The sequence below is a fragment of the Bombus pascuorum genome, chromosome 10, assembly GCF_905332965.1.
Source record: "Bombus pascuorum chromosome 10, iyBomPasc1.1, whole genome shotgun sequence".
Taxonomy (NCBI): Eukaryota; Metazoa; Arthropoda; class Insecta; order Hymenoptera; family Apidae; genus Bombus; species Bombus pascuorum.
In genome coordinates this window covers 13,467,244-13,493,956 of record NC_083497.1, presented here as the reverse complement: position 1 = coordinate 13,493,956, position 26,713 = coordinate 13,467,244, and the positions used below count along the sequence as shown (strand labels likewise).

The following is a 26,713-nucleotide window of genomic DNA, read 5'->3' as shown; positions in this document are numbered from 1 at the left end:
CGTTGCATCGACAGAGTTCTCGGCTACGTTTATAAATAATGTTTAGCGTAGCGCTCACTCGAGAAACCGTTCGATATTAAATCTCACCTGTCGAGACTGGTTTCGGAATTAGTGGAAACTGGCCCATATCGACGACGATAGTTGCCGAGAAGCGATCACTTTGAGGAAAACCGAAGAAAACTGAGTTACAACGTGACGTCCCGTAGCACATAAGACGGATTATAGCGCTGCGAAGATTGGTAGAGGAAGAAAGGATTAAAATTTGAGTTTGCTTTGCTATAAAAGCATCGCTATAAAATAACACGTGTTGCGAGGATCGACTGTCTTTGCTTTCGTACCAGATTTCAATCACGTTTGCCAGTTCTTTTATTTATTTTACAAAATATCGTGCGAAATATCTCGAAACGTTGGAAATCTACTTGAATCGAGTAACGTTTTCTACACGTAGGTGGTACATACTCAAAGTTACGATATCCTTCTTCGTTTCTATCGATAATTAATCAATTTTTTTAACGCTGCGAGAAATAGAATTACGCATTCGGTTCATGGAAAAGTGAACAGTTAACGCGAAGATGTTAATTAATCGACTGATTTTTGAGTTATCCGCGTTACGTTATCCGCTCGGTTTTCGCAAGTAACGTTTCAGTTCCGATAGAATTTCCGTAGAAACTCGAGGCTATGTAGTATCAAGGGTTGTAATCCGAATGGATAAGCATCGAATCTCCATCTATTTAAAGAATGCTGAAAAAAGATTGGCATCGCGTAACGTACAAGCAGATACTGCTTGGGTCACGGTTGTGCATATAAACGATACCAATAATCGCGGAAACACAGGCATTGGTATAAAAATGAGTCAAAAGTTTAACATTTACAATTCGATGAAAAGAATTGGCAGCAACCGGCGTCTGAACCATAGCTTCTGCGTAAACGATTATTTCGCGAATACGCGCGGATCAATTTGCGAGTATATATTTCCTTCTACGACCGAGCAAAGTAACCCGGACATCTCGAGATCCAACAGCCCCAATCCAGTTCGAGCCAGTCCGATCCAGCAAACGATCTTGTAGACCACCTGGATAAGAGAGGGCTTCGGCTACGATAAAACTTCGATGGACTCTTCTCTGATAAATCAAACGCGTGACTATAACAAGCGGAACTAGTGGAGCATGATGACGATGCGACACGATGGCAACAATACGATATCGCACATCGTTGATTGTTGCACGATACGTAGTCGATAGAGCACGATGAAAAGAGCGAGAAAGATGGCGAAAGAAACGAAAGGAAAAGAGACGCGCACTTGGGATACTTTCGTCGTAGGCGAGGCGAGAAATAAATATACAGGAGATTAAGACATTTCTTTAACGTATTTGTATTCATGATTCACGGTACACGCGACCGAATTATAATTTTGATTGATCGTTCCAACGATAGATTTAAATCGGTTCATTTAGTTTCCCTCGTATTATTCAACGATAATATATCGCATGCGTAGACGTGTTATAAAGGGAACAGGTGTACGAATGATATTACGATATTTTACATATTACGTTACGTATACGTATGGCGATAGGAAGAAAATTTCAAGCACAAAAGTTTTGTTCTAGGCAACGTATCGGTCTAGATATTTAGATTATTCTTGTACGTTTGTGACAGATTTTCAGTCAGTTCGCATTATGAGGTGGATTTTATTTCTTTGAAAATGACACGCGTGTTATAATTTCGCGATACAAGATATCGCAAGGTCGAATGTAGAGGTAGCGTGTAATTTAAGAATTTCGTAACGCTTTTTACTGGATATTGTTCAGAGAAGATGAAATTGCGTGAAGCGCGTTGGATAGTTCGTTTGACGTTACTCGCTAACTTTGTAGCGTATTATACGAATCATAAATGATTTTTTCCAACGTTTGTTGCATCGTGTTACATTACTCTCGTCTTGTTCAATTCGTACGATTTAAGAGATAATTTAATAATCTTTTTAATCAAACGCGTACAATTATTAGAAAATTATATCTGGCAATATTAAACATACATTTCCTCGTTTCTCAAACTTGTATCTTCCGAGATTTTTATTTGCAGATAGCTTTTTATTGGAAAGTAAAAGTCCTACGTACTTTCGAATAAGCTACTTTAATATTCAAAGGTCAACGAATGCGTAAATAAACGAACAGATAAGGAAAAATGATGGAAGAATCACGACATAACTTTTTATCACGTTTCTTTTTACGTATTCGCTAAAAATAATTCTCGTCGTATCGATGCGAGTAGCGGAGACGGAAGAATAATGAAAATTAAATTTTAAAAAATTGTTGCGAGTTAAAGGACACGGTCCATGTTCACATGGTCAAATGCTAATCCAACATTAAGATACTTAATTTGAATATTGCATAACTACAAGAAAATTGTGTCATGGCGAGAATAATGTCTCGACGAGAACGAAGGTTGAAGATTTAAAGACCTCCACGAGTTTCGTAAGAAGTATTTACAATCGCTTATTATAAACAATTTCGTATGTATTTTATACTTCTGTGTTAATTTATGTTTACAGGGTCATCCTTTTAGCTGCGAGTGTTTACAAAAATTTAGCGTCTTATATAATTAATGCTTACGTATCAGCGACTTTTATCGTACCAAGATCTATTTGCATAGTAAATCTGCAACAACGAAAGCTTCGCCTGGTCGATTAACCGACAAAGCGTTTATCCAAACTTCACTCTATCTTCGTGTTCTTCTATTTCAACGTAGCATTCAGTTACTTCGATAAATCGTGAATTCTATCGTGATCTCTTTCATCCTACGTTAGAGTCTAGGATCGGATCGAGAAGAACGAGAACGACTATGAAAAAATAGATTGCAAATGTATTTCACGCGTAATCGTTAACTTTTTGATGTTATGGATACTTTTCGGTGTTTGATATACGTCGTATTTGGGGCATAGTCTGTCTTGGTTAAAAATAACGCGTAAAAAAACGTAGCTTTCAACGTACTGTAAACAGTACTTCTAGTTACAGCCCCGAACTTTCTTGTATCGATTAATGGATTTTGAGTATATTTACCGCTTGATGTTTTGTTAGTTTTGCAAGTCTTCTTGGAAAGAATAACTGCACCGAGATTCTTGCAAACATTTTGCAAACGCGAAGGAACGTTCCTGCCGTTTCTCAGATTTGTACATCGTCGAGATTTCTACGTTATCTAGGAAAAGATACAACTATACAGAGCGTCTCTAGTAGCCGGGTTAAGCTATGAATTTGTTCCAAGCCAAGTAGGAGAAGAATCATCGAGGCGATCTTTGTACCGTTTCTTCTACAGCTTCCTTCGCGGATGCGCCGGTTCAGCTACAAAGCGCAAACGCGCTCTTTTTTGTTATTGTAACTCCATATTTTTCTTATAAACCACCTGATGCATTTTGTCATTCTCTGGAAAAATGTTTCGAGATAGTCGAGTGGAGAAATGATCGATTTAAAAGACGTTTCGCACGTCGTAGTTTTGCAAAGTTTGATAAAGAAGGAAAAGTTTCCCTGTCTTTCAAGTATCTCACTGTCTTCCCGCGGGGGATCGAAACATCCATTTGAAAGGAAACAGTGCGATCGAGCTTTGCAACCGCACCGATGCATTTGCGAGGAAACTAGCACGATGACGTGATAGAGCGTGTGAAACAACGCAGAATTTATCTCTGTATTTTTTCGCTGTAGCCTGACCCATTCACTAGAAACACCCTGTGTACGAAATCGACGTAATTTACACATTTTTGCTGACTATTTGTGCCTTTAACGTCTTTCTTCTCGCCCTCGACAACGATTGATGTACCATAAATTCGCGAAATCTTATACTCAGCAATCTCAATAGACGCATAACCGTTCGAAGTCCCTTACATGGTTGTTCGTTCCGCATACCAAACTCGGAGGGTGTGTGTACTGCGAGAAGGGAAAAAGTTACAACACGAGGATCTTTCTTCTTACGTTAAACACTCTATATTTTCTGTTTCAACCCGGCGAGGCCAACGATTTTTCATTAAATTGCGGACAAAATATAAAAGGTTTATCTCATCGTTGGAATTTATATGTATGCGAATTGATTTTCATTATAGGTCTATTTTTATTGTATAGAAAAAAGAAATTATTCGTCAGTTTCTCCTTAGAATGTGATTGACACGCAAAGCTTAAAATGTATTCTGTGATTAGAAATTGTACATACGCGAAGCTCGTCGCAAGTTTGTATATCTGTACTGTAAACGAAAAAGAAGATTGTATATAAACTAGTTTTTATTAGAGGTCTATTTGTATCGTATAGAAAAAAGAAATTATTCGTCAGTGTCTCCTTAGAATGCGAAGCTTAAAATGCATTCTGTGATTAGAAATTGTACATACGCGAAGCTCGTCGGAAGTTTGTATATCTGTACTGTAAACGAAAAAGAAGATCGTATATAAACTAATTTTCATTAGAGGTCTATTTTTATCGCATAGAAAAAAGAAATTATTCGTCAGTTTCTCCTTAGAATGCGAAGCTTAAAATGCATTCTGTGATTAGAAATTGTACATACGCGAAGCTCGTCGGAAGTTTGTATATCTGTACTGTAAACGAAAAAGAAGATCGTATATAAACTAATTTTTATTAGAGGTCTATTTGTATCGTATAGAAAAAAGAAATTATTCGTCAGTTTCTTCTTAGAATGCGATTGACACACGAAGCTTAAAATGTATTGTGTGATTAGAAATTGTACATACGCGAAGCTCGTCGAAAGTTTGTATATCTGTACTGTAAACGAAAAAGAAGATCGTATATAAACTAATTTTTATTAGAGGTCTATTTTTATCGTATAGAAAAAAGAAATTATTCGTCAGTTTTTTCTTAGAATGCGAAGCTTAAAATGCATTCTGTGATTAGAAATTGTACATACGCGAAGCTCGCCGGAAGTTTGTATATCTGTACTGTAAACGAAAAAGGAGATCGTCTATAAACTAATTTTCATTAGAGGTCTATTTTTATCGTATAAAGAAAGAAATTATTCGTCAGTGTCTCCTTAGAATGCGAAGCTTAAAATGCATTCTGTGATTAGAAATTGTACATACGCGAAGCTCGTCGCAAGTTTGTATATTTGTACTGTAAACGAAAAAGGAGATCGTATATAAACTAATTTTCATCATAGATCTGCTTCTACCGTATAGAAAAAAGAAATTATTCGTCAGTTTCTCCTTAGAATGTGATTGACACGCAAAGCTTAAAATGCATTCTCTGATTAGAAATTGTACATACGCGAAGCTCGTCGCAAGTTTGTATATCTGTACTGTAAACGAAAAAGAAGATCGTATATAAACTAATTTTCATTAGAGGTCTATTTTTATCGTATAGAAAAAAGAAAATAGTACGTGAATCGAAGAGTTAGGTGTTTCGTTCGAACGTGAAAAAGAACGTGAGATTTATTTTATTTCCTTAGAAGTCATACACGAACAAAGTTTCGTAAATTCATGTACGTGTATCAGAGATGAAAGGAATCTGTTGTACAGGAATATCGTACCATAGATTCTTCGTTTCTACGTGAATTAAGGCAGTTGAAAGAAGAAAACGAGCGTCGAACAATTACATTTATTTTGTTGGTCCAGCTATGCAGGTGCTATCGACACAGCTGTCGCGATAACTACGCGACCGAACACCATTGTTTATCGTGTTTCGTTCATCAGCTTTCAATCTCTGTGATATTATTACACGTATAGTTTTATATCGACACATGCACGTTCGGTTTTCATTGGTTTTCCCATTAATTCTACACGTTCATTCGTCATTCTCGAAGGTATCGTTACGCGAGGACATTTTTCTCTAACTTTCTCTAAACGGTCTAAACATACGTATTCCTCTTATAGTATCGATACTGAACATTTATATTATAATCGAACATTTAAATTCTTTTTTTGGTACGTTGTTGGTTTCACTCATTGCATTGTGCTGTAAATCTTGTCCACTTTGTTTCTTAAATAACTGTATTATCTTATTCGAGATATTATCTCTCTCTATTACTTTTCTATTATATTATATTAATTGAAGTAACGGTTAAACTTTGGCAAAGAGATATTCGTAATAGCGGTAGCTTAAAATATTTTTGGACCCCCTTATAACACGTAAGGTAAGTGTCGGGGATATGTACGTCGTTCGTACCGATAAGATATACGATATTGAGGAAAAAAGAAAATATTTTAACCGTGATCGACTACGTTTTGAACGTTATAAAAACCTTCGATCCTCTGCAAACTTTGCAAACTTTAAAAAACAGTCCTTTGAATTTCAGAAATCGAAACTTCCAACCAAGTTGTCGTCGTTAAATCGAAAGAAGAAGTGGACGATGTACTTTCAAAGAACAATTCGATACGAAACCTCGATATCTAACGATTAATATAATTAAATACGATGTATATTTGGCGCGTTAACTGATTTTATCTAAGTCGAATATATCTTAATCTGTTTGAATTTTCAAGTGGACACTTCCTTCGGCTTTCGCATTCGATATTACATAAAACGATATCACACACAGAGTCTTCTATACGTTTACGACGATTGCGAGTTATTAGTTAGCGATTATAACATTAAGTAAGACAGAAATCCTAACGTATATCGATTACGAGATATATATTTTGCTCCATTATATAATACTATTCAGGAAACAGGGACGCACGTCTTTCCAACGCTCCGATACAATCGCGTCGTTCACGCTGGAAACAACTTTGATAAGAACCATTCTCGTAATTAATAATGGCGTGGCGCACGAAATTTGTCCTTCGCTCGCATCGAAGAACTATCAATTGAGAATTCACTTCGTTCCAAGCATCGGCAAATGAGATCATCGCGCTTAATATTTCTACTTTCTCTTCGACTATGTCGAATTTTTAATCTCTAGACACCTAACCGTCTTCATCCTTTATAAAGGTCCTCTAAATGTAATTAATCCGAACGTTTCTAATCCTTTATCCTATGGCAAATGTTTATGCATATATATTTATGCACCGACGTACAGTACCGTGCGAAAGGCTCAGGCTGTTTCCGTGAAAAAATTCCGTTTCATTTTTCATTTCGCAGAGACTAAAACCGATTAAGCGACGTTGCTTCAAAATTTCCACAACAGAGGCAAATGCTTCAGAGACTAAGAATCAAAGGTGGCTCGAATCTTTCGCACGAAACTGTACGAAATGTTCTTTTTTTTTTTTAATATTGGCGGGAATCTCTGTGCTCTTAGACGTGTAAATTGTCATTGTCGTTTAATTCCATAAATGTGTATTATGTTCGATGTTCCTCGCTGAAGCGTATTAGACTTACAATTTGAAAAATTTCTATCGTCTCTGTTCGATGATATTCTCGAGAGATGATGTACCATGAGTTACGTACTCTGTAGCCTCGACTATACGTCGATTCGTTTATCATATTACAGTACTATTACAAAGTTAGTTATTATGGATGTACTATACGTATGTGCTTAAATAGCGGGCTCGATAGAAGCTACGAAATAACCCTGTATTCCTGGTTTTGTTTTCTCACACGCAGCTTAATTTCAGCTCTTCGTTCCAGTTCTTTACGTTCTATGACGTTTCATACAAGTTGGCAAAGTCGGTCGATCTCGACTATCGGTTGAGGGAGTAGGGGGACGATTTTAGTATACAATTATCTTTCATACGGTTCGTGACACTGATAGCATTATACCAAAAATTTTGTCGATTTAACAATCGTCTGGCGATGATTTGTAACGAATGAAAAGCCAGTATAGACATCTGGTTTTGATTCTCTTTGATTTGATCTTGAAATTATTTGATCGTTTTACAAGTTTATTAGCCTTTACGTTTAGAGAGATGGTAGACATAACAAACGGTACATTGCCTACATTTACATAATATTAATATTAAAAATCGGAGAAGTAGAATGGAAATAAATTATTATTTTGGTTAACAGTTCGCTGACGTTAGAACATATTCTATACAAGTAAAAGACGAAACATTTAATTTCAACGAAAGCCGCAGTTACTCCTCTACATGTATAATTGTCATACAAATTGGTTTAAAAGATACACGGGACGACAGAAAATATATAATTCGCGTGTTTCGCGAAAGTAAATTGATCCTCGACGGAAGAACCTATTTCTTAAGGCACACTCAGAGAAAGATGGTCGGTCAAAAATAACCGGTCGAAATGAATCATTAATACGATTGTTTACGTTCGTCGCATCGTCTGATTGTTTTCAAATGCTGAAACAAAAATGCCTGATGGTTCACAGAAGCTAACGTTAACGGGGTTTAACGAAACCGACAAAATTTATGGGACAATTCGATGCGCTCCTGAAACGTGTTCGAAGTCTCTGAGAAAAATGGCGTGCGACCACGAACACGCTCGTATAATTCGACGAGAATTCACGACACTTCCGCGTACGAAACGAACGAAAAATCTAACGGAATCTAACGGTACAATTAATCTCTCCGTGTATTATTCGGGTTGGTTTCTATGTACAATTATAGAGAGCAACCTGCTACGAATCAAAGTATCTGTACAATGACAACAACAACAATAACAATAACAACAATAATACGGTAATATATATATATATATATATATATATATATATATATATATATATATATATATATATATTATGTATACATATATCTATAGCTGGGAAAAGAAGAGAGAAAAAAGAAGTCGATCGTGCGATCTCTCTGGATTCTTACAAATGTAACGTCGTGAACGATTGCAATACTAAAGAATAATTAACATATTTTGTATACATACATATATTTCTTTTTACATCTTTAAGACGACACTAAATACACACACAGAATTCTCCGAGAAAGGTATCTCTCGCTTTTTGCCTTTTTTATTCTCGTTTGGTCGTAAAATGTCGGTTACGAAATATTTTATCGTAAGAAATAATCCTTCCGTGATTGCCATATTCCGGGATAACGCTATTGACTACGGAGTATGACGCATCGACGTTAAATATTCGACTATACCTAACCGTCATCTTATTTATAAATATATGTACGCAATACGTGTAATATATATACATATGTATATTAAAATATTGACAAACAGAGACGAAATCTACGGTAAAAAAAGCTTTACGAAATTGAATAGGCCTAAGAAATACAAAGTTGAATACCGTTGACGGATGGTCCGGATATCACAAATTAATTTCCGCCTCTTCGTTCTTCGCTTGAACACGTTACCATCCAATTTGTCTCCTCTTCTCAGTCACGACGTATTTAGAATAAAATATCGACTTTGATAATACTCGACTGGTAGCGTTGGATCGTCGCTCGTTACTTCGCGTCTCGTTTCCATTAAGTTATTTAATTTTTCGACTTAAATTAAGTAAGCCAATAAAATTGTTACGGCTCGTCCACGATACGACGATAAGAATTAAGAATTTCCTACTTGCAATTAAGTTCTATTATTCTTTGCACAGTTTAAAAATTTCTGCTTTCATACGTGGACGAATTACCATGTAAAATTTCATTACAAATCGACGTAGATCTGTTTGATAACTTAATATTTGATGGCAACGTTCTCGTAAGAAATACCGATAGGTAGGTCGAGAGAGGTAGACGAACGGATGGTAAGAAACGCTTTGAATTTTCTTGGCGAGATTGTCGGACATCGAGAGGACGAAACAAAGGTCTCGAGCGAAATACGACCGTCGCTATGGTCCACGTATCACAAGTTAACTTTCTTCGTTCGATTTTCATTAGCTTCCTGTCCAGGTAAAACTGGCATATCGTACGTCGTACAATCTCGCGGTTTCTTCTCGTCTTCGGTGATGTTTATCGTTCACGGATAAAGCAGTTCTCTGCTACGACTTAGACTCGACGCCTGAACAGACGTTTCCTCGAAATCTCGAGCGGTTCACGTAGATTCCAGCACACCGCCGGCAAGTTTGGTCGCGTACAAATTTAATGCCTGAAAAAGTAAAATTCGTATTTATCTGACAAAATACCTCCTCCGAACAATACAGAATAATCTTGACAGATAATTCGTTTTTAAATATATTTCATTAAACAAACGAATCGTACGTAAATCGAGTATCTTTATGGTCCTATATACGCGACCAGATACACGAAACAACGCATTTTCTCGGAGTAAGCAAAGTACAGGCAAGGGAGATTAAAAAGCAAATTACCTTGTAAATGAAAGCGTATTGTTCTTTCGTCTTGACAGCTCCAGCACGATCCCGTCTGATAGTGTAAACGACCCTTGGCACGTCCACAGTCCTCGTAATCTCATATTGTCTAATTCCTAGGTCAAGAGCTATTAACGTTCCCGTACGTCCAGTGCCAGGACTACAGTGGACCACAATGGGTCCAGGGCCACCTCTTTGGAGTGCCCTCGCCTCGAGAAGCACAGCTATTAACCCGGCACCGTCCGACTGCACACCGTTCACCGGCCACAGATACCAAATATGATACACTTCTCGGAACGTGTTCTTCTCCAAATTCTGTAAAAGTCACGTTTCGTATTAGCTTCGCCTCTAACTTTTACTCGTAGCAGTTGCATCTCTAAATGGTCGACTACGCGACAACGACGGATCCACCGATCGACGAGTGCGTACACTACGTTAGAATTGGTTGAGCGAGGAATTGCTGCAAAGTGTTACATTTAAGAACCGTCAACGACCAAAACATAAATCGTGTAAAAAGGAAATGAAAAGGAGAAGAACATAGGGAACCATTGTGTAAGTTCGTAACAGTCTTTGACGTTCCTTACGTTTAAATGAAGCGTGGAAATGGCATATTTCTCTTTGGTTTCTCTCTTTTTCAGAGTAACTTGGAAGTCACCGTATAGCCGGCGACAGTCGGTAACTTCGGAGGGTGGGATGTACTCGGTGCACTTTTCCACCCCGTTCTCCACGAGATCGGTCAGCATGATGATCACTTTGCACTGTTGCTCCCAGATCATTCTCCAGAAGTCGGTAACGGTCGACTCCATCGGTGCTTGGCAAGCGACGTAATATTTCGTTGCGTTCTTCGGTCCCTGAAAATCATTTTCGAGACTCGGTTACAACGAACAGTTATGCTCTGCTGGCTGACGTAAAAATTATAATGTTTATATCCGACTCGATTTTTCTCGTTTCGTGTCTACTTTAGCGTCGTTCGTCTAAGAAGGAAACTCGTAACTGTAACGCGGAATAATTACATAGGATTGGGATTAATTAGCGAGATGTTGATCAACGTTAGTTTGAAATTAGTTCTGGGATAGAATTCGCTTATTTCGAGCCGAATCGATCGCAGTTAGAATCAATTAACGGGCGCGATAATTGCGTTGCGCCTAGGATACGATATCGATCGATATTATCGATGTGGAAGGAACAGTCCGGCGCTAATTGCAAGTCCGAGAACGTTGCCCTCGGTACGTTCAATGTGCGTCAATGGCAGCATGCTGTGTAATTGCAACACGCGCAAAGTGGAAACGTTGAAAATGTTGGACCGTCTGCATCCGTTGGTTAAAGCAATTCTAACGAACTGCTTGTTATTTCTCGGAGGACCGTAAACGGTCTTTGAACGGGACGTTATGGGATAGGATGTCGAGTCGACGATGAGATTTTAAGTCGCTTATAAATGGAAATCGGCCGTTTGAATGTGAAACGTTGGAATAGCCGATGAACACGGTGTCTGTACTGTTATGTAACAGTACTAACTTCTGGAAAATGATAAATAAGCAACACAAAGAGGAATAGGTGAAATAATCATAGGCAAGAGCGCGGACAACACACGTATGTATGTACGTACGTGTGTCTGGCAATATGAAATCTCATTGTGTTTTCATTCTATGTTTCAAGAACCAGTGGACTAATTGATTTAATTAGCAATATTACATTTAGAAAAATCGCCTACTTATTCTCGCAGCAACGATTAACCATCGCTTTTGTTGGTACAGTGCATTTATTTAAATGCTCTAGTAGTTCGATGGAAACAGGTGTTGACGTTCGTCCTGCTTCCGCGTATTGCCGTGCTTTGAGCTTACGCAATAGTCATTCGTGTTCTTTGTAATGCATTATGCAACATCCTTTTTCTCACGCAGACAAAACGCTGCTTTAACCCTTACTCGCGTACGATCAGATCGCTCGAGATACGCAACCAAGTGTTTTTATTAAGCTGATTTTCCGAGATCACGCGGATGATTTGTCCGCTAGAACAAGAATGAATGAATCGGGCGCGCGAAGTACTCGCTCCAATGAAACGTAAGAGTAGAACGAAACGAGATTACATTATTTCCTTCTCACCTGTGCAATAGTACCATAGAATTCCATGTAGCATAGAATTTCGTCGGCAATTGGTTTCTTTCGATCGTAAACATTAAAATCTACTTGGGAGTCAAAGTAATATCGGAACCGAGTTAAGACAGCTTACCCGAACGTAACTGGCGTTGATGTACTCCGTAAGAGGATCGTTGTTGATTTTTTGTAGGAGCACTCTGGTCTCCGGAAGCGGTATCACATTCGCGTATCTGTTCTTCACTTCCGCCCCAGCAGGCAATTCGTCTATCTTCGCTGAAACTTGTGGAATACCGGAGAATTCCTCGTTGATCGCGTTAACGTCGTTACAGAAGGATGAAAGGGCCGCGAAGTTCAACGGATGAGACGGAATGGCGCTCTGCAACGAGGACACGCGTTTTGTAGAAACATGATTTTCCTGTATTTTACTGCTACGTTAACCGAGTCGAGCGGAGTTTCGTCCCAACTTTCGCATGTTCTAACTACCATTCGTTTTCATCCCCCATCTCCTCGTCAATTCCAGCGAAATTAATTTCCTTCGTTGGTTTAATCGTTTCATCCCATTTAAAGATGAATATGCAGAAGAAAATTTAGTAATCAGCGACTAACGATTTAAGAGACGTTACATCCTCGACGCTCTCCCTTCAACTCGATTAACGTTAAATGCTTCACGATACTTATTTTATTTCTTACAACGCTACTACGCAGACTTTTATCCTTCGAAAGGTTTAAACGTGTGTCAAAGATTATCTGGGATAACATACAGTGCATTGTTTTTCCCTTACAGGGGTCTTCTAATTGCAACGTCTAAAATAATGCTACGTTATTTTATGATAATGCGGTGGGAAAGTACTACGGAGAGACAATTTTGTACGTGATACCTGGAGAGTTAATTTCTATTTACAAGAACGTGTTAAACGTATACTACAAAGAAAGAAAGACACGTTCGACTAGGACACGTTAGAAAGCAAAATGCTTTTGTGTGTAAGACTAGATTTGTGTGTACGAGATTAGATGATCAAACCATTTTGGTTGGATAAACTATTTCGTTTTGAAGATTTTAAACGATGAAATTTCATTTATCCGGAAGTTTTTTTAACGAAAAAGTGGCGGAAGAAGCACGCGCGAGTAAAATATTCTCGATTTGTTCCTGTCCTACATTTCGAGTTACGACACGAGCATAAGCCTGTCTTCGTTCTGCTTGATCTACCTAATAGAAAGTTGAGTTGTAAGAAAACAAACCAGTTCGTTTTTTACCACTTTGGCGTGGGTAAGTAATTGTACCATTGGGAAGGAAAACAAAACGTTTTAAACGGAACCATTCGCATTGATATTTTTATCCGTTTGCCGTTTCCTGCAATGCGTACTTTATTTCTTAGGAAATACGTTCTTCTCCTTAACGAAAAGTCGTAAAAAAAAAAAAGAAAAAAAAAATGGAACTTACCGAATCCTCGAAAGTTGGATTCCCATAGCTTCTTTTCGAAGATCTCGTCACACCTTTGCGTCTGACGCTGTTGTAAGCGGAAACACTGTCAAGACTGTAAGCGTCTAAAGACACGGGACGACATCGTTCGCCATAGTTAAATCTCGTTTGCCTCTTCCTCATGATAAACTGCAAATAATTTTCCACCGAATTAACACATCTGGTCTCTAAACTTCCCTGAGAAACACGATTCTATCATTTTGCAAACTAACCACTCGTGGAACAAAGCGTTCGAAAGAAGGTGATTCTAGCGACAGTACAAAATGCACTCGAAATTTCTCGCAAGTTTCTAGCGTTAGAATATGAAAACTTTTATTCTTCAATTGTAAGCTCGCGGTTACCGAGTTTACGGTAGTCATTGCTCTCTACCAACGAATATTACGTTCACTTTGAACGACATAAAAGATATAACTTAGAAAAAACGAAGCTGGCACCCCGCTGGGGGTAGCCACCCACATGCTATATTTATTTTTATTTTATTTTTTTCTCACCAATAAGATACAACACTTTACCAAATGTCCTTCAGGACAAATTGTAAAAAACCAAAATAAAATAAAAAAAAAAAACTTTGAACGACATAAAAGATATAACTTGGAAAAAACGAAGCTGGCACCCCGCTGGGGGCAGCCACCCACATGATATATTTATTTTTATTTTATTTTTTTTCACACCAATAAGATATAACACTTTACCAAATGTCTTTCAGGACAAATTGTAAAAAACCAAAATAAAATAAAAAAAAAACTTTGAACGACATAAAAGATATAACTTGGAAAAAACGAAGCTGGCACCCCGCTGGGGGTAGCCACCCACATGCTATATTTATTTTTATTTTTTTTCACCAATAAGATATAACACTTTACCAAATGTTCTTCAGGACAAATTGTAAAAAACCAAAATAAAATAAAAAAAAAAACTTTGAACGACATAAAAGATATAACTTGGAAAAAACGAAGCTGGCACCCCGCTGGGGGCAGCCACCCACATGATATATTTATTTTTATTTTATTTTTTTTCTCGCCAATAAGATATAACACTTTACCAAATATCCTTCAGGACAAATTGTAAAAAAACCAAAATAAAAATAAAAAAATAAAAAAAATGAACGAATATCGTCGAAACAATTTCCAGGAAAATTCGTAGAAAGTGCAAGAAAGAAATATCTCCGTTTATTAACAAATCTCGGTAGAACTCGTTTTCGTTGCAGTGACGATTGTCGCTAGCTTCGTAATTTCAAGGTTCTCCGATATCAGCAAGGATCATGCTTCGTCTTAACATTAGACTTAACTATACTCCTGTCGTATCTTAAAAACAATCATCGAGAAGAACGATCCGCTGTTTTAAATTATCCTTACTTTGAACGAGACACAGAAGATAGAAAACTGAGAAATAATATTTGCCGATTCCTCGGTGGACCTTTCTAATGTTAATTCGCATTGTTCTTTACGTGAGAAGCAAACAATCTTGAAACATCGTGCTGCAAGCTGTGTGTTTCTTCTGTCGAAACACGCTCCGACGATCGGTTTCGACATCGAAACACGCGTGAATGAAATACACGAGGCGAAAACCAATGAAGCGGTGATGGTTGCTCGGTCTAATAGCCGATTCAAGGACGAGCATCGTGTCTTTCGTAGCGAACAAGCGACGAGGTGCATCGTGTTTTTCTCGCGGTTGGAACCGCAAATGATTTTGTCCATTTTTCTTTTTTTTTTTTTTTATGAAGAATTTCACGCTCGACCGGAAGCAAGTCTTTTAAATACGAAATTGAAACGCGTTTTCGCGATTTCTTTCCCCTTCCTTTGATCTTGAGCGATCGTTACATCGTAACCGATCAGTGGCAGAGTTAGATTGATATGCAATTTTCTTGTAATATTAACGAAAGTAGCACAGTTACCCTTATTTTCCAAGACAAGATAAATTATCCTCATCTTCGTTACGCTCTCGTTGCTTTTCGTATTTTTACTTTCCCGATAATTACATTGCGAAAAATGATTTATTTCAATTTATCTCAAAGTCGTGATTCCATCTTTCGTACAGATAATTCTAATACTAATAACGATGCCACTGACTGGTAGATGATCCAAAAATCTAATTCGCTGTAGAAAGGAATATATCTCTCTCTTCGATCGCAAAGATCTCTAACAAACTTCGCGTATCAGTAGTCGTCCAGTCCGGTCTAGACGTTCAAACTTGAAACGTGTTGCAGCGGACGCATCGACGTTTAAGATTCGCGAAATTCGCATCGATACCAACGTCGAAACACGTGTTTCAAAGTATCTGATTTTTCCGACCGCGGTATTATTATCATTAACAGGGGAATTATAAAAAGTAAAAGATCAAAGACTAGAGAAAAACGTGTGAAAAGGTGATTAATCGAGAGAAACTGATTTATCGAGGAAATTTATTTCCCAACAAATTCTATTCGATATCGTGATTTCTGCGCCGATGCGAATTAATTTTGATGCCAATTAGCCGATACAAATCTACGTACATTGCGACACGTTTCCATGAAAGCTAGTCATCGATGTACGCGTAGCAACGTGTTTCAACGTGTAGAAACCCTTTGTAAACAATTAAAAAAAAACGCTGTATCTTTGCGTGAAAAAGCGGGACGAACACGGACGTAGAAATACAAACACTCACACGCACATGTATTTATCATTAGATGTTACGTACACTGGAAGTAAATCACAAGTATGGACGGATGAATACGTAACACGATGCGAAATGAGCTTAATGCAAGCACGAGGAGGCCTTTTTCAGAGAGTATAGATCTTTGCTGACCTGCGTAACTGGGAATCTCGTTTCATTAGTCTCTTTTCTTGAATCATACTTTTTCGTGCGAGTGGTGCCAGCGGTGATAAGCGTGCGACGAATGATAACATAGTTTCGCGTTCTTTGACTCGCGAACGTATCGACGAGATAATCATCGATTCGACGTGATTTGAAAGGAATGACTCGGTTTTCGGCGAACAGGATATTCATCCGTCCGAAAGTGACGGCAGATCGTACAGCACGAGAGTGTTTAACAAGCAAAATGAAAAAAGCTACTTGTTCGTTAATTATCGTTAATTATCTCGAATTAGAAAAAATTTTAGAAACAAAGGAGATTTGGCCGTATCGTGATCGACAAGGCGTGAATATCTCCATAGAATTCGAATATATTATCGAATATTCAAATGAAAAGCAGAGTGTGTATTATTCATCTTCGACGAAAGTAAAAAATTTTAATTAATAAAAGAAATCGTTACCAGAAGACCGGTGAGAAGAACCAGGCAAATCAAGGCAACCGAGGAGACCACGACGACCGCTATCGCGTTTCCGGAATCTGGACCCTTTTCCTGTACCAGAAGAAATCTCTGTATCTGAAAAGAGTGGGTCAATCGGCGGAACACGTTAACTAAATTGTATTATGGATATGGGTTAATTATCTACAATGTGATGCTCGACACTGAACTCAAATTTTGTTCACTTTCGACCAAGAAGACAAGTATTATCTGTATTTATACGAGTAGAAATAAAATTACGGCGTTCAAGTATAAAATCACAAGGCTCGGAATCGTTTTTGTAAGAAAATATTAAGATTTTGACTCTATATAAATTATCAACGACAGATATATGCAAAGACACATTGTAAAATTTTATCGACAGATCTCTTATGGCTACGAATGACGATAAACTCACGGTAATCGGGAACTTGACGTGGTCCCGCGAATTCTCGTACGAACTGGGCAACATTTTCGTCATAGTGCTGTCGAACTTGCCAGCTTCGTCGACGACGTAAATCAAGATTGTCATCATGGGCTTGTCGGATGACGATGGCGTAGTATTCGGTGGCTCCTGACACGGATTTTGATGGAAAATGATTTGTTTGTCGGATACCGGCCTGTAACTGGAGACGACGAAGATACTATCTGTTAAACGTTAAACATATACCAGCGACGTCGAGAGGAAATTATAACGTGTATTAACCTCAAAGCAACGCACGGTTCCGGAAACTCTCGGCTACGTGCCGCTGGTTATCGTGAGATTTACTTTAGACCCACGATACTGCGAGTTTCTTTATAAATAAATTTACTCTATATCGAGATACCGATGAAAATTGACTAGGTCAGGTGCTTTCTAAGCTCCGAGTTTCCCTATTCGACAAATTTATTTACTCCACGTGCACTCGATTCGTTGCTTCGTGACAATTTCGTGCGTAATTTTTCCTTGCGATGATAAAAAAATTGACAAATTTATTCGACAGTGTGGAAGAGTTCTTTCCTTATCGAATAAATAGCGAGGAAAAGATTGCAACACTCACTTGTTCAAAATGTTCGCCAGGGTGTGCCTCAAATTGTCCATTTGTGGGCACACGTCGGACAAGGTGCCTTCCACGTCGATTCGAACTAGCGACGTGATCTCCTCCTGGTCGGGTAACACCGTCGCGTCGTGCGCCGTGACCGACGGTATGTCGGAAGCGGTTGCCGGGCTCGTGCTACTCGAAACCGGGGTTCTTGGCTCGAGACCGATCGGGACAAAGGGGCTGGAAGTAGCCACTCGCGTGGCATCTGTCGTGTAAACGTTCGGTATCGACGTGAATTCCAAGGGGGACTCGGTAACGTTCGCCATGAAATAGGAATCCTTGGAATCCTTTGAAATCGTCTGTTCCGTTCTAATCGTGGTCGTCGCGACATTCTCTTCGCTCGTGGTGCTCCAAGAATCCGTCACGTCTATCGTTTTCTCAACTTCGTCCAGGCTGGTCGAGCTGCTGTCAGTTTCCTCGTCGACGAAACTCGGCCGAGTCGTAAACTCGTCCTTGGACTGTATCGTTTGGCTCGGTATCGACGTAGGAACGATCGTCCGATCCGTCATTGGATTACTCGTTGCAGGAATTTCGGTCTCGCTGATCGACGATATATTCTCCGTGGTCGATTCGTTGCTCGCTGTCGTGGTGCTTTCGTTGGGCGTATTTTTTGCGAGTAAATCCTTAACCGTGGGCACGACGGAAGTTTCGTTTGGTAAATCGCGTCCCTTGGGTGGTTCCTCGGTAACGTTCCGCCAGGGAAAAGTGGTGGAGTCGGACAGGCCAACGAACTCGAACTCGACGCTGGTAGTGGTGGGAACGAAAGTTTCCTCGGGGCTGAGAGTGCCACTTACACCGGAAGGGATTTCGTTGGTTCCGTTAGCGTCAGAGACGCTAGTGGGTGGTTCGGTGACGTTCCCTACGGAAGTTTCCTCGATGGTGGTCGTGGGCATGACGGTGACACTGTCCGTTGCTACTTTGACGGTGCTCGTGTCCGTGGGTGAAGTGGGGAATATCGGCAACCTCTCGTCAGAAAAATTCCCTTTGATCAGTGGATACTCGGTGGAGAGCTCGGTGGCGTTGAGCGTGGATCGTATCAGCAGAGAACCAGCTACGTTCGTCTGCACGTCCGCGTTCGAGAGCATTCCGAGGTCCGTTTGCGGTTCAACGGGTTCCGTTGTTAAAGGTGTGGGCGTTGTCCGAACCGTAATCTCCTGCAAGGAGGCTTCGTAGGTCCGTTTATCGCCACTCTCGGGCTTCACGCTGACTTCCGTTATCCCGTTTCCAGTCACATCGACGTTCCCCATCCCAGAGGTCTCGCGGCTCTCAGCCCACCGAGAAACGTCATTTCCCGCGCTCGTCGATTTTTCTTCGCTCTCGTCGATGCCCTTCTGTTCGCTTGATTTCTCGACCACGGTCTGATTCGTCGGTCTAGTTTCCTCTAATCTAACCAGAGGCACGGTCGTTACTTGAACGGACGGGCGTACCTCCGTGCTCGAGATGGTCGATGATTCGTTGCTTACTTTCTCGTAATAGTTCGGCTTAAACTGCTGGATGCTATTCTCCAACACGTCCGAACCTTCGGTTACGACGAACTTTTCTTCCGACTGTCCCTTGCCGATCGTGTTCTCCAAAGCAGAAGCTTCTTCCGTGGTGACGTCCGGCTGGTTACTGGCGTTACGAAGCGACTCTTTAGGCGATTTCGTGTAAGGATAGGGTTTCTGGTCCGCGAACCTGTCAGTGATGTTCTTCTTCGCGACGATCGTTCTCTTCGAGCTTGCAGATTCGAACGCTATAGTTCTTCCTCTGGGAACCGGACTGGAAATTCCTTGAACCCTGGAAGATTCTTCGTTCGTCCTTTCGGTGGTAAGCCGCGCCAATTTCTCCTGATTTTTTCCCTCTATTTCCTGCTGTTTCTCGCGACTGGTCTCGTTAGCGTTCGCAGAATCGCGCAAAAAGTCCTCGTGCCGATTCGACGTTCGATTTAATTCGTCGGCAAGGCCGGCGTCCTTTGACGTCGAGTTTTGGGATTGTCGATCGATAAACCGCTGGATCACGGGCTGAGTCACGTTCCCGACGACCTCCACTTCCTCCTTCGGATGCCGCGACTCGTGAGTCACCGGAATCTCCTCGGTGATAAAATTTGTCGCGTTTTCGAGAGGCGTCCATTTGTCAACCGAGTCGGTCTCCACGCTCTTCTCCGTCGAGATTTTCGAACGGTGGCTGTAGTTGACGTACGTGTCATTGATCAACGAGACGGACACGTCCTCCTCTTTTCTCTCGTCGGCCTCCTTCAAGTCCGGAACTTCCGAGTTCTTCACCGGACCCTCCGCCTTTTTCTTCCTCTGCTGAATCTCTTCGAGGAAACGAACTTTTTCCGGAGCTGACTCGTTCTCAGGGTTAAACGTTTCTGATTTTAGCCCGGAATCCGTGCTCGCCTCTTTCGAGGAACTCGCCGCTTCTTCCTTCGTGTCTGTCACGCGTTCCTCTTTCAGCTCCAAGCCATCTTCCGAGGATTTCTTAGTTTCTCTTGGTTCCTGCCTCGAGGTATCGTTGGAGCGTTCAACGAGCCCGGTTTTGTTCTTCGTCTCGTCGACTTTTGATTCCTCTAGCGCTGGTTTCGCGGTCACCGTGGTCAAACCGTTGGTTCTGGATAGCCTGTAAGCGTGCTCGGATATCGTTTTCGTGCTAGAACTCTTCCCAGAAGTTCCATAGACGATTTCCTCGAGCTTGGATCCGCCGTTGGCTGAATCTACGGTCGATAATTTGTCGACTTGATCGCGCGACCTGATTCCTTGCAACTCGGTATCCTCGTCGATCGGCATTGCCACTTTCTCCTTGTCCACCGTTTTGGCATCTTTTACGAGCTTATCGTCTACCGTTTCGAAACCTCTTTTAGTCGAGTTGTACGGACCGACGGCTTCGTTTTTCGTCTCCGCTAAGAGAAACTCTGACTCGTCCCTCGATGGTATTTTATTTAAGATCGTCTTGTTCTGTTCGAATATCGATGTTTCCGATACGTCGGGGGTGAGCAGCTTCTCCGAACTCGACGGTGGGTCTTTCGTCGCGTCCACGGCGACCGTGCTGAAGAGTAGCAGCAGAACACCTGAAACACACATCGGTTAATACCGGACGATCAGTTTTAAATTGTTTGGAAATCGTCGAGAATGTTTGTAACTGTAAAATATGTAGATCGCGTTTTAAAATCGAAGCCATTGATTTAGACAGCGTTAGGTATCGAGGTTACAAACGAAATAATATCAAAATAAAGAAAGAATTACACCAGATCAAATATTCCGTCACTGTATCGTTTATGGCGATAAATATTCGTGTAAACCGGACTATTTTGTTTTGATTTAGACAGCGTTAGGTATCGAGGTTACAAACGAAATAATATCAAAATAAAGGAAGAATTACACCAGATCAAATATTCCGCCACTGTATCTTTTATGGCGATAAATATTCGTGTATACCGGACTATTTTGTTTTGATTTAGACAGCGTTAGGTATCGAGGTTACAAACGAAATAATATCAAAATAAAGGAAGAATTACACCAGATCAAATATTCCGTCACTGTGTCGTTTATGGCGATAAATATTCGTGTAAACCGGACTATTTTGTTTTGATTTAGACAGCGTTAGGTATCGAGGTTACAAACGAAATAATATCAAAATAAAGAAAGAATTACACCAGATCAAATATTCCGTCACTGTATCGTTTATGGCGATAAATATTCGTGTAAACCGGACTATTTTGTTTTGATTTAGACAGCGTTAGGTATCGAGGTTACAAACGAAATATTATCTAAATAAAGAAAGAATTACACCAGATCAAATATTCCGTCACTGTGTCGTTTATGGCGATAAATATTCGTGTAAACCGGACTATTTTGTTATGAACCAATGCCAGTGGTATTTGATTTTCATATTCGTGTTATCTGCGGCAATTACGTAAATCAAACTAGTAGCGTGCTGCAGTGTACAAGTACGCATATGTGTGACTGTGATTACAATCACGCTTATGGTTGCTGTAGTTGAATTAAACGGGATAAACAGGAATTACAGTAAAATAATAACAAACTGAATGGAACTGGAAGATAAGAGCTTGCGCGTATATTTCGTGTAAACCTTCGCTTAAACTGTCTTAAATCTTCGCAGCAGATATATTTAAGCGATTAGTAACGTTGTTAAGTATTCTTCAATGAAACGTGTTTCTCTGCTAAGTGGTTCTCTGCGAGGTATATCGAAGTTTACGCCAACATTATACGTGATTATATTATCTTCTTTCTTAAACGAAATACCGTTTGTTACGATAAAGACCAGATGTTTTAATAACAATATTAGGAACAGAATGAGAATGTGTATTTTTGACTTATTCAGAGTTATTCGCGATGTTCCTATTACCTTACTTTTACGAACATTTGGAAAATTGCTGGAAAAAACATAAATTGTAGATTCCACGCAGTCAAACGTTTAACGGATAAATTATTTTTTAAAGAGAGCTATAAACGAAGACACGAGTTGGTTTCAAGAGCGACTGGATTCTACGGCCGATAATTCTAGTTAAGTATACGTCGAGTTAATTGCTATGAAATTATCGACCGTTAAGGGTTAATCGCTACTTTATCTTGAATCCAGTAAACGAGGGGCTGATTGTTGAATCGGTGAACCGTGAACAGTGTCGCGGACGATCGACGTATCAGCGATGAACACGTGCAAACGCCGAGCCGAGCGATGGATATTGACAACGGTGACTGGTTCTCACAGTGAGTTGAAATAAAAATGACCGTGGAGAGCGTGGACGAAGCTCTTAATGGATCTAAAAACCGGTTGGCCGGGAATTGCTCAGCCAGCCATCGAGAAACGATTCATGAACCTCTATGATGTAGTTTGCCGCGCATTCTACGCTACGACGGATGGAAAAATGTGTATGCAACGCGGTGTGTATGTTCGCGTGCCTCTGAATGTTAAACAGACCACGGGATTATGCAGAAGATTTAAGTATGCGCACCTGATCTCTACCGATGTGGACAGGTTACGTGAAAATGTGTACATGGGCGGGTACGATTACGAGGTTTCTGTCGCGGGTTTCAATCGTGTTCGATGGCGTTCTTTCAGCATCTCTTTCACCAAGACGATCCAGTAGAAGTAATTCTATCGCTTCTGCGAATTCCAGCTTGAAACTCGCTTCCAACGGAGGAGCGAATAACGAATGAAGTGTGAAATAGCAATGAAATTAGAAAATGTTGAGGCATATTCTACGGTAGTTGGCTAGTTCGATGCTTTGGAAACTCGCGATTTACAAGCAATGAGACGGAATAAAGTAAAATAAATTAAAGGTTACTCGCGCAGAGATAATTATATTCCAATTATACGCGCAACACCGGTGAATTGTTTGTCTCTCGATTGGATTAAATCGCTTTTGGCAATTAGAAATTAGAATATTTGGAAATTAGAAAGGTTGCCTTTGTCAGTGAACGTTCTTTGAAACGGTCCAAAAATCGTTCTAACGCAAGCATCGAACCACGCGCTTTCTAATTCTTTAACTGATTCGATTCTCGTTTTGCATTCTTCGCGGAGTCATCAGTTTGGAACGGATCATCCGGTAATAATACGGATTCGGATGGAAACACCGAAAGGAAACTTTCGATTTCGATTTGTACACAATGAACGGATATAGGAGACTTTCGATTTCGACACCATTATTTCTTTTTCACGTCGATCCCGCGATCAACTTATTAATCTGCGATTACTTTCCTGTAACTTTCCCTTATACGTACGTATAATTTCCTATCGATAGCCAGCCACGTTTTCAAAAATTGCTTATAGTTTCGATCTTTGGGAACGCGAAACGAACTCACCGGGGACCTGGAGGAAAGTTGAACGACGTGGCTTGGTTCGAGAGCAACGGTAAATTCGTATTGTCAAGGCAAGTGTTACGGTTTCAGCCTGCAGTCCGGCACGGCATGGCGATTCTAACAGTACTTGATGGCCGAGCAGCGTGGTTCGTGCAGTCGCCCTCGTTTGCCAGCCTTTACGCGATGCAACAGGATGCATTCGAGCGATTCGATTCTCGGTCCAACGGAAACACGGATCGTGCAGTTACGCGCGCGTGAAAGTTATGACGAAATCCTTGCTGCGCGACTATTTATTTCTCAATCGTGACAGATACGCTCTCGCGGAGCTCCGTAGAAAGCGCTAGATTAAGAAAAATCACCGAGGTTAATGAAATCTTGATATTGCAGGAGAATCGTTTCGGATAGAACGCGTACGTGCTTAGCTGTGGTTCGATCGCATAGAAATAACAATCTCAAATTGGTAATACAGATAAATTACCTGTGTCGTATGTGTACGTTTCTGTTCGCGTATATTCTATCGCACTCCACACGAATTAGATCTTGTGCAGCGTGTCGATGACTTTTAGTATCAGAACTATCGACAAACGTAGCGTACAACTTATACCAAAGATATTAAAATGGCAGGTAATGGGAAAAGTACGTAATAAAAGTACACGTTATGCGTTTACCGGTTAATGAATTGCGCAAATCGACCGATCGATTCGGCTTTGTTACGTATCCTTACCTGTGCATACTCTTAACACGAGTGGCACTCTTCTTCTTCCAGTCATCTCCACCGTTCGTTAGACCTCCTCGCGGAATCTGCAACGAAAATTACAGTTCGATTTACACCTACTCGCAAACGACGTTTTACCTTCTGTATTATTTATCCTAGCAATTAGAGGATAGCGTGCTACCCGTTACATACTCATTTTCGATAACGCGTCGAGTAAAAAGCCGAGAAGCGTTTAAAATCCTACATTGAAATTTTACTGAATGTTACTTAATGATAGGAAACAATCCAAGTGGAAACATTATACAGGGTGCGCCGTTAGAATTCGGACAGAATTCAATTTGTAGTTCCCACCATATTAGAATTCAGATGTTTGTGCTGATTGACTCTGAAGTTAGTTAAATATGTCAATAAGTCTTCTATAACCTCAAAATGACAGAACTCGTTAAGCAAAACCCGGAATACGATAGAAGAGCGGCGATTATAGAAAGTCTTCGCGCCGGGAGAACGCCGGTCGAAATTATAAAATTCTTTAGCTACCCAAGATCGACGGTATACGACATTGCTAAGAGATACGCAGCCTCAGAGTGGTTCGAGAAACCAAATTTCCAGCAAGTGTTCACGTTTTGAGCGTTGTCTCAAGTGAGGGCGACGTCATGCCTCCGCACTTCTTCCAAAAAGGCGAAAGAATCACAAAGGAGGTTTATTTGGAGGTCCTGAAGACAGTAATAAAGCCGTGGATGGAAATTACGGCTTCTGGAAGGCCGTATTTATTTCAACAAGATGGCGCACCTGCTCACACAAGTCATCTTGTTCAAAATTGGCTCTCTGACAATGTGGACATGTTTTGGTCGAAAGATTTCTGGCCTCCTAACAGTCCCGACCTAAACCCATTGGACTATTACGTGTGGGGCGTTATCGAGAGACAAACTAATAAATGCAGGCACCCCAACGTCAACTCCCTACGAGCTGCTATCGAGTCAGAATTCGCGACAATTAAACGCGACCAGTTGAAGTCAGCGTGCTCGCGCTTTAGAGCAAGAATAGAGCAGGTCATAGAGGCAGAGGGTGGTTACATAGAATAAAAGTTCTCAGCAAGGACCCTTTAAATGAGATATAACAACATTTTCATGTGTTTTTGTGTATTGACTTAAATAAACAACTTTCTGCACAAAACTTCTTTTGTCCGGATTCTAACGGCGCACCCTGTATCGCGAAGAACGATTAAATTCTCCGTTCGCTTCTGCTCAAAATGCCTCGCAGTTTATAGTTTCGTTGATGACTATCCAATCAATGGTAACGAAGATGAACGCTTTGTGGTTTCTCGTACTGGTAGCTCTGTGGTTTCCGGCAAAAGTGGCGCGATTTCAATCTCGCAGAATGCTTACTGCAACAAATTGAATTCTAAACGTTCTATAGGAGCAAAAAGATTCGTGCGAATGACTAGCGAATGCATGTTCCAGAGCGTTCGGTAACGATCGATAAGACCGATTCGTGAGATAAAGCGTGAAATAAAATCTGACAGACCCAAAATCAGCAGCGATGCAAATTTTCGTCACGATTTCCATGAAAATCGTCGGGCAAAAAAAAAAGAGAATAGTTGCAGTGGAACGCAATGTCGGAAGTAAAATTCGAGCGGAACTTCTATCTCGTGTTTCGCATCGACCGTGTCTCGTTCATCGAAGTTCCAAAGCTTCTATAGTCGAACCTTCTGTAATTTGACGTCGAAATTAGAATAACCAGACGTCGTTGTATTCGTTACACAAATCCCATGTCCCTCCGACTATCGATTTACAAATCGTCGTGTCCGTGTCACTGCCACTCATTGTCATTGACCAAATGATCGCCAGACCCTCCTACCGACGGCGCGTGCGGCAGCTCCGGTCTGATCACGCCGTCACTTTCTACTTACACGCTATCGTTTCTGACGCTCCTACTGCATTTGCGTTTGCAAAGATTCATTTTTAAGCGCTGCACATGGTGAGGCGGTAATCGTAATACAACCGGGTAGCGATTGATTTCACCTACAAAAATAAGTCGAAAATGTGGAATACAATTTTTCTACGACGCTTCGCGTTTCTGAAAAAGTCCGGTTTGAAAATTTGTCAAGTATACTTCAAGTTGGCTAGATGCC

At 40.4% G+C, this 26,713-nt stretch overlaps 2 protein-coding genes across 3 annotated transcripts in view; one reads left to right on the top strand and one right to left on the bottom strand.

Annotated features, from left to right (window-relative positions):
- Positions 1-26,713, top strand: part of LOC132911091 (optineurin-like) — a 428,401-nt gene that overhangs the window by 321,712 nt on the left and 79,976 nt on the right. The window lies entirely within an intron of this gene.
- Positions 8,899-26,713, bottom strand: part of LOC132911217 (mucin-4-like) — a 51,321-nt gene continuing 33,506 nt past the window's right edge. Inside the window, exons 3-11 of one of the 2 annotated variants that reach the window (XM_060967668.1) lie at positions 24,592-24,668; positions 18,028-21,115; positions 17,406-17,613; positions 16,973-17,062; positions 13,683-13,850; positions 12,375-12,617; positions 10,732-10,998; positions 10,148-10,462; positions 8,899-9,927 (exon numbers count right to left, since the gene is read on the bottom strand). In XM_060967668.1, coding sequence (XP_060823651.1) covers positions 9,874-9,927; positions 10,148-10,462; positions 10,732-10,998; positions 12,375-12,617; positions 13,683-13,850; positions 16,973-17,062; positions 17,406-17,613; positions 18,028-21,115; positions 24,592-24,637 — 4,479 coding nt within the window. In that variant the 5' untranslated portion in view covers positions 24,638-24,668 and the 3' untranslated portion in view covers positions 8,899-9,873. Of the gene's footprint in view, positions 9,928-10,147; positions 10,463-10,731; positions 10,999-12,374; positions 12,618-13,682; positions 13,851-16,972; positions 17,087-17,405; positions 17,614-18,027; positions 21,116-24,591; positions 24,669-26,713 lie in introns of both variants that reach the window. The other variant, XM_060967667.1, reaches the window with a different exon arrangement.